Consider the following 8,583-nt stretch of genomic DNA (forward strand, 5'->3'; position numbering starts at 1 on the left):
TTATAGAGGTTTCTCACTAACCCGAGTTTCTAGCTTACAGAGTTACAGGAGGAATTTGTCTCACTTATAGAGGTCTATAAAAATACGGTTCGACAACACATTGAGTTTTCGTTTAGACATTATGAGGAAGTACAGGACCTTTCTTCGCAACTGCTTTTATGAACTGACTGTAATAAGATTGATAAACAAGTCGGTACGCACATTTGGCTATAATAAAATAATAAAGACTTACTCGATCATTCGCCAGATTTCGTCATTCGAATGAAATAGGAGTCTACATACAATGTAGAAATCTTCCCGAAGTGAGTTAGTTTTAATATGAAATATTCTCAATTTTTACCCACTACACACTACCTCAAATTAATGAGGAAAAATTGTTGCTGTTGTCACACCCCCGCCGGGAATCGAACCCGGGCTCTTTGGCTTTACGCGCCAATGCTCTAATCACTAAGCTACAATTTTTCCTCATTAATTTGATGTAGTGTGTAGTGGGTAAAAATTGAGAATATTTCATATTAAAACTAACTCACTTCGGGAAGATTTCTACATTGTATGTAGACTCCTATTTCATTCGAATGACGAAATCTGGCGAATGATCGAGTAAGTCTTTATTATTTTATTATAGCCAAATGTGCGTACCGACTTGTTTATCAATCTTATTACAGTCAGTTCATAAAAGCAGTTGCGAAGAAAGGTCTTGTACTTCCTCATAATGTCTAAACGAAAACTCAATGTGTTGTCGAACCGTATTTTTATAGACCTCTATAAGTGAGACAAATTCCTCCTGTAACTCTGTAAGCCAGAAACTCGGGTTAGTGAGAAACCTCTATAAGAGAGAAACAGATCGCGGTCCCTTGAGCTCTCACTTATCCAGGTTCGACTGTATATATCTTTTTTTTTTGATAACACTAATACGTGTAATATTTGGTAAAGAAACTGCGAAACCACAAAACTGGAATCAGTCAAAAAAGTCCTTGATGCTTACCTTCGATTACATACTTCTTTCCATCGACCCTGTGCCCTGACGCGAAATTCTGGACATAAACCCAATAATAAATGATATCGCCCGGCTTAAGTACAATATTCTTATCATAAACTACAAACCGTCCCTCTGTGGGAAATCGGACCTCTCCGAATACGTCACCTTCGTCCAGGTCTATTACACGGTTGATATTACCATGGAATGCGAATAACTTGATACCTGGTGAAGCTGACAACAAGAACACAATAATTACAATTTGAATAAAATGGTACTTTCGATTCCGTCTAGCCGTTGCGAAAAACGGCACCGCTTAAAAAAGCGGGGATCTAAACGATGAAACCAAATATGATGAAGTTAATTCTAGTCTTGGTCTCGCCTAAATACTTCTAGTCCCGGTCTTGATTATGGTCTTACTAGTATAAAAAGACAGTCTTGGTCTTCCATGTTCATGAAATTCACACCGTAAAGCCAATAAGTAACTGTATTTATAATATACAGTGTAAACTCCGTATAACGTCGAAATTGCTTGACTTTGGTTGGTTTACATTGTTTTCTATACAATATTACACTCTATATAGCGCCACGCTTACTCTATTTAACGACAACAATGCGGCATTATAAATCATTAAGCAGTACTTTCTAAGTTGACGAAATAGATAAGAACTGCAGCTGTATACGTTGTTGAAGAAGACGATCCTGTCCCTCCACCAAGCATCAAACAAGCACTTGATGCAGCGAAACTATTAAAAAAATGCTTTTTATATAATCAAATTGATCCAGCAGTATCTCAACATATGAGTAAGATACGTAACAAAATACAATTAAAATATTGGAGCAGCAAAAAACATCAGACGAAGATAACAGGCTATACGCAATGTATGAATAATAATGTTCGTGTGCAAAATGTGTACTATATTGGTAAATGCATATTATTATAGAATAGTAAAATAATATCTTTTATTTCTCTCCATTTAACGACCACTCTTTATAACGCCGAAAAATGTTCAGTCCCTTAAGTGTCGCTATATAGAGTTTACACTGTATTATAGTATGCTTTTTATTCTTTTACAAATGCATATAATAAGCAATGTTTTAAGCGTTAATGAACATACCAAGAATAGAAGCCCTGAATCCTGTAGGAGTGAATGCTTCCATTTTAACTGGAGGAACTTCGAAACTTGTCACACCTTTCACACAAAATATCCAGGCGATAAAAACAACCACATTAATCGTAATAACACTATATTTCCTCTTCATATTTAAAAGTACACTTTAACCGAAGTAAAACTAACCAGAAGCGTTGACCTTCGTCGTCACTCAACAAAAACAAGTCTTATATGAATTTGCGATCTGTTTTTTACTCATAAAATTACATTATACTTGATTCGCAAAAAAAATGTAACTGCATAATATTTTCGAGAAATCATAATAAACCACAATAAATATTATACACGTAATGGACGAATTTTACATAAAGTATTTAAAACTAAATGCGAGTCATAGTTATAATTATTATTAATTAATTTATGAAACAGAAGTTTTACATTCATTGATAAGCAGATGTTCACTTGTTTACTCTGCAACAGATCACTATGTACTAAGATAGAAGCTAGTAGTGTGGATTGGTTAATCAATTTTATTGCACAAATTAGTGTTGCAAGATTACAACAATTTCTTTTGCACTGAAATAAAAATTTATATAGTTGGAATGATCGAAATTAGTAAAATCCGCAATTTGAACACGCCTTTGTTAAGTTAGGAAATGCTTCATGAGGAGTACAGATAAAGTGAAAAGAGATAACCCAAAAATAGTAAGCGGTGCAGCGGTTAGAGATTATACTTCATTTACTTTCTCTAGCGATGTGCCCCTTCCGATGTCTTGGATGCGCACTGGCAAAATCATATGTAGGGAGAAAAAAGCTCATTATACTCTCGACTCTTGTTCATTAAACATACTTTTGCATACAGTACCTGCCAAAAGTTTTGTTCAATCATGAATAGTAGTGCTAGTCAAAAACAAGCGTTAAAGCCTTTAATATATCTTCAAATATAAATAAACATCTCGTTGATATTTTCAGTAGTAAATGGTACCAATAACAGTACATTTGAGCAATGCAATTGTAGTGGATAAAATGGTCAAATTTTCCGTGCAGTACTGTACGGATTATACGCTCCTCACCGGTTAAGAGTTTGGCTGAGAATTGTCTCCTTTCTTTTCTGACCTAGTGCTGTTATTTTCTACTTTGCGCCGGCAAAACTGAAGGTCACATCGCTACAGAAAGTAAACGAAGTATACTTAGGTACGCAAAATATCAGCGTCGGCTTTATAAATGCTTGGTTGGAATTGCATCTTTAAATAAGCGTCTTTGATTTTCTAAATTCCTGAGAATGTTGAACGTTCTTTAAAGTTTTATGTTGACAGCATGGTCACATTCTGCTTGTCTGCATCTCTTTCTGTTACACATTAATTGGCGTAATGTTATTCCTTTACCTTTAGTAGTGTCCGCTGCAAGTCCTACCTGACATCTCTTTTCTATGTTTACGATGTTCCCTACAACGTCTGTCGTAAGTAAAAGTAAGCATTCTGTCAGCAACTGCTACAGTCTAGTTAGTAAGTTGAAAGAAGAAAGTAAATGCGACAGTTTTATTGCGGACTGTGCCAATTTTAAACGTCCCAAGTATACCTTACTTGACGCTCACAGGGGGTTACCGCCCTGTTAAATAAATTAGTGTTGCACAAAAAATAGTAAATAAATAATTGTGCCAGACCCATCTGCAAATAATAACAATGAAACAAAATATACTCTAAATAATAACTCTAGGTAATCATGATCAAAATGGAATATACGTAGATATATCCATCTTTAATAATGAAAATTTGAAATATTTATCTTGAATTTTTACTTTTATTTAAATTTCGAAATATTAAGTATTAATAAGTTTTTGAAATACCAATTTACCAATTTGAAAATATCACTAGGAGAAAAAAAGATGTTTTTATTTTAATATAATCTAACTTTATTCAATATTGTTACTTTCTATTTTTTTGAATTATTATTTATTTATTCATTCTACAATTACAGAAGATCATTACAAACTGCTTTTCTACTTTTAAATCTACATATGCTAAGTCTTTTCAACGTTAGATGCCACAGGCTGTCTATCAGACGTTGCCGTCGCGACGCCTGTATTGATCACGAGCGTCTCTCGCATTTCCGCTTATATTGTTTAATATGCTGTTCATTTTGATAGTGAAAACGTTTTTTATCAAGTCAAGTGACAACACCAACCAATCAAAATAAATATGTTGGACTATGACGACGAATATTTTTTAGAAGAAGATAAAATGTATGTACCACAAATATAAATAAATTTAATTAGATTTTGTGATAACGTTTTGGTAATCAATTACTAAACAAGTTGGTATTATTTACTTAACATAAACGTATTGGTAGGATTGATACGACAGGATCTTTTGAATTGTATTAATATTAGATGTCCTTACCTTAATTTAAAAGGAAGTCACTGCTAGCAACTGTGTAAAATTATCCTAGGGTTACAATAAATATTAAGCTTATGCATTTTCAATTTTTGGTTTCTCTTTGGAACTTCTTTATAAATTCCAGGGTATAGTTTTATTTTTATCTGTTAACGTAAATTATTCTACAGTTTGCAAATTTAGGAAATCTTTATCCTATTCCTAGCACATATTTCGTTATAAATCAAATACATCAGGTATTTACTATCACACCGCAATATTTTATAGTTTTCAGTTTTACACAGCTGGCGTATATCAATTGGATATTGTTTTGCGGGCTGTTTTGTTATAATTCATAAAATTTCGTAGTTTCTTGCTAAAGGTACGATAAGTAGTAATTGAAAATTCCATGGACCATGACATTGAACCCGGAAAACAATATCGATCCAATAGTTTAGATTATCCATTTTCAAGGAATTTTGAATTTTTTGGGCTCTCTTCAGTTAAAGAATTAAAAGGCATTCACGGAATATCTCTTTGGGCCCTTTTTAAGCTTCTAATACCTTCAATGGCCAATGTGAGCACGTTCATTCACCATTTTATATAAATCTATTTTGCATTTTACAAATAGAAAATACATAAGTTTGGAAAAGTATTTTAAATAAAATTCAAAATGCTAAAAGAAGATAAAAATAGGTATTTTTTATTTTGTATTTGCATTTTAAATACAAGTATTTCAAATAAATCACATCTCTGATTACATGAGAACACGTACGATTGTTTTTTCACATCAAAATTCCGTAGGTGGTGAATAACACCTAAAAGTTCTCCTTATCAAACAATTCCAGTTTGATAATAAATGTTAGTAGGTGCGCACAGCTGTTGGTCGCCTTCCGCTTAAATTTGATAATCATGTCAACCGTTCAATAGTGAGCAGTGTATTTTTACTGCACTTTTGACAGTTTCGTACTTTATATTTAAATACCGGATTATTTTACAATTACTGTACTTATATACATAATTTGTGCTGTGCGAAAATGTGGTATCCCATTAACTCATACGAATCCAACTCCAGCCTGAGCTACGCGCACTGGAACAGATATTACAATTCATTCGAAGACAAAATGTACGTAAATCAATTTTCAAGCGTTTAAATCGGCCTAAACTATTATTTCCAACTCACAAGATATTTAAATGCAACAAAATATGTACGTTAATGCCAGTTATATTAAATCACACGAGAGGTTCCATGCCACCAGAAACATAGGGTGTGTTCCGAAATATAACCCAGCATACTAGCCAGTGCTGATGATGTTATGAATCGGCGCCATGTTGTACTGGTGTGCCACCATATTGTACTGGTGAGACAAGTGTGATGTAGTAGTATATCAAACGGATGTGTGTGTATCTGACTGAGGAATTTTTTGTTGTAAGAAACTTTAATAACTTTTGGAGCAAAAGTGTTGTAAACGAGCACAAGCTCTATTCTCAATATGGCGTCAATTTGCCGTCAAAGCACTGGCCAGTATATTTCGGAATGAATCAACAGTATGGCGTCGATTCATGACGTCATCAGCACTGGCCACTATGCTGGGTTATATTTCGGAACACAACCGTAAATAGTCTTAAGGATTATTTCAATAAGAATCCTTTCTTGTGAGAACGTTACCTTTTTTGAAGTGAAACTTCTTTACGCACGGTAGGGTAAGTTCGTTTCATGCGAGTTGCTGTGTAACGAAATTCTTCAAAACATTTCCCCCGCTGTCTATCCCTATGTATGCTTAGATCTTTAAAACTACGCAACGAATTTTAATGCGGTTTTTTTAATAGATGGAGTAATTGAAGAGGAAGGTTTATATGTATAATACATGCATAATATAGTAGAGAAACACTGATAATTTTAGAGGTTTCTAATGTGATGTCGTAAATAAACACATTTTTGCGCTTACATTTTTAATATCCATTATCCAATATCCAATATCCATTTTTTATCCTTTACTTTTTACGAGAAATAATGGCTTATTTACGAAGCAATTTTAAGCAATACAGCATTAATCCTTATCCAATTAAGTACTTTTAAATACATTGTCTATTTAATATAGATCAATATGGCTCTTTACAGCATGTAATTTATAATAGTTTAAATTGAAAAAGTTTTGATTGTTGTATATAAGTAATTCTATATTGGATTTACTATCAGCATTGCACCTGTGCGAAGCATAGTGTACAAATAATATCATTAAACCAATTCCTTAACCCCTATCCCGGTATGTTTGTGTGTTTGAAGAAGTTTCACTTCAGTAGCGTGTTGTATAATTACACGTTGTTTTTTTTCTTAAAATGGGATGAAGGCTTAAAATTCCATCACATTATTATTTTATTATAAATAAAAGCTACTATATATATTATACATATTATAATTCAACTAATTTTATAATTGACAGTTACCGTTAATACTTGCGTTCGTCACATGTTAAATTATAACATCCCAACCCTCAATAACATAAACTAGTAACTTTTGATTTGAAACTGCGTGACAATTGTCGAATAATCGCAAAGCATTTAATTAAGTAACACCCTTTGTCTTTCTGTTTCCTTCAATCATGTTATTGTTATTATTCTTTATCATTGAAATCCTTATTTGTATATTCATTCCATACCACTAAACTATTTTGTTACTTTTTAATCTGAGTCCAACAACAATCGTTGTAGTCGTTCGGAACAGTGAACAGAAACAATGAGCTCGGCCGCTTCGTTGATAAATATGTAAGTACATTCAAAGCTAGTTCAATATCACATTTATCCATTTATGACATTATAGACTTGGTCAATAGGAGACGAATTGTCCGCGCGTACCGAGCCGCGCGTCCACCATATTATGTAAAATTGCATTATCCTGACGAACTGTAAAATAAATGTGGTATACCGCAGTGGACCGCAATCCGGAGTATAAGTACTGGAGATTTTCTACAAAAGGGTCTTTGAAAAAATTCAGTATACCTTCATCTGCACCCATTTGCTTTTCTGCCTTGCTTTACTCAAATTGAACAGGAAAACTAAACAATGAACTGATGAACATGCTAAATTGAAATATCATCACTGTTATAAGGTCATCAGTCCTAAGACTGCTTTGACACGCGTCTCCATTCTTTCCTATCCGGAGCTAATCTTCGCATTTGCCTAAAACTAGAACATCCCACATCCATAACTATTTGCGAACAGTAATCTAATTAGGCCTACATCTACTCCTCTTAACTCCTGTTTCTGATAAAATAATTCGAAGTGGCCTGTATTCTGTCGAAACTGCGCCATTTTGATCTTTTTGGATCTCATCAGCGCGTCGCAGACAGTAATCCTAAAATGTAGCATCGCACTATAGATGGCGTTTACCGCGCCAGTTGTGGTATTTTCTAAAACGCGCTGTTAAGGCAGCAAGTAAAAGTTGGTCTGTGTTCCGTCGGAGCTGTCTGCGACGCGCTGATGACATCCACAAAGATCGAAATCGCGATACGCGTCTGGCAGTTTCGACAGAATACACACGAATTATTTTATTCGATTATGGTAACGTGCCTAACACGTTGAAGTTAGCAACGCCGGGATTCGTTTCAGCAAGTAGATATCCATATATTTAAATGGACCTTGTTGGAGCATACGTAATCCTAAAATGTAGCATCGTACTACAGATGGCGTTTACCGCGCCATTTGTGGTATTTTCTGTTTCTGCTTCCAATATGTCTCTAACTAGCCTTTAATGCCTGCGAAATAGTCCTACCAATCTATCTCACCTATTTCTTATTGACTTTCATAACACTGTCTGTTCTCCTATTCTTTCTGATACCTCTTCATTTCTAAAATTATTTATTCACGGTATTTTATTCATTCGCCTATAACATCACATTGCGAACGCACCCTTACAGAACCCTGCTTCAGACATACGAGGGTGGATTGATAAGTTTCCGGCCTAACCAAGAGATGACGCCACTAGGCCTACCTTGAGGTGACATTCTATAGTACCATCCTTGGATAGCTTGTAGCTATAGTTTCAGCCCGATCTCCTTGCTAGTGTAGGTTTGACAGCACGCTGAACAAGACGCCTCTGTGGTTTTCGTAAAAATGGAAAAGC

At 34.4% G+C, this 8,583-nt stretch overlaps 2 protein-coding genes across 6 annotated transcripts in view; one reads left to right on the top strand and one right to left on the bottom strand.

Annotated features, from left to right (window-relative positions):
* Nucleotides 1-2,724, bottom strand: part of LOC108744619 (beta-1,3-glucan-binding protein 1-like) — a 7,364-nt gene extending 4,640 nt beyond the window's left edge. Inside the window, exons 1-2 of one of the 2 annotated variants that reach the window (XM_025974717.1) lie at nucleotides 2,095-2,724; nucleotides 986-1,210 (exon numbers count right to left, since the gene is read on the bottom strand). In XM_025974717.1, the coding sequence (XP_025830502.1) occupies nucleotides 986-1,210; nucleotides 2,095-2,239 (370 nt within the window). In that variant the 5' untranslated portion in view covers nucleotides 2,240-2,724. The remainder of the gene's footprint in view (nucleotides 1-985; nucleotides 1,211-2,094) is intronic. The other variant, XM_025974718.1, reaches the window with a different exon arrangement.
* Nucleotides 2,725-4,177: 1,453 nt separating this feature from the next.
* The window catches only part of LOC108744722 (PRKCA-binding protein), a 22,315-nt gene continuing 17,909 nt past the window's right edge, over nucleotides 4,178-8,583 (top strand). The window contains exons 1-2 of one of the 4 annotated variants that reach the window (XM_018480628.1): nucleotides 4,222-4,330; nucleotides 7,173-7,226. In XM_018480628.1, coding sequence (XP_018336130.1) covers nucleotides 7,198-7,226 — 29 coding nt within the window. In that variant the 5' untranslated portion in view covers nucleotides 4,222-4,330; nucleotides 7,173-7,197. Of the gene's footprint in view, nucleotides 4,331-5,182; nucleotides 5,587-7,172; nucleotides 7,227-8,583 lie in introns of those variants that run through there. The other 3 variants (XM_018480629.1, XM_018480631.1, XM_018480630.1) reach the window with 3 other exon arrangements.

Source organism: Agrilus planipennis, unplaced genomic scaffold (assembly GCF_000699045.2).
Source record: "Agrilus planipennis isolate EAB-ADULT unplaced genomic scaffold, Apla_2.0 scaffold16, whole genome shotgun sequence".
NCBI lineage: Eukaryota > Metazoa > Arthropoda > Insecta > Coleoptera > Buprestidae > Agrilus > Agrilus planipennis.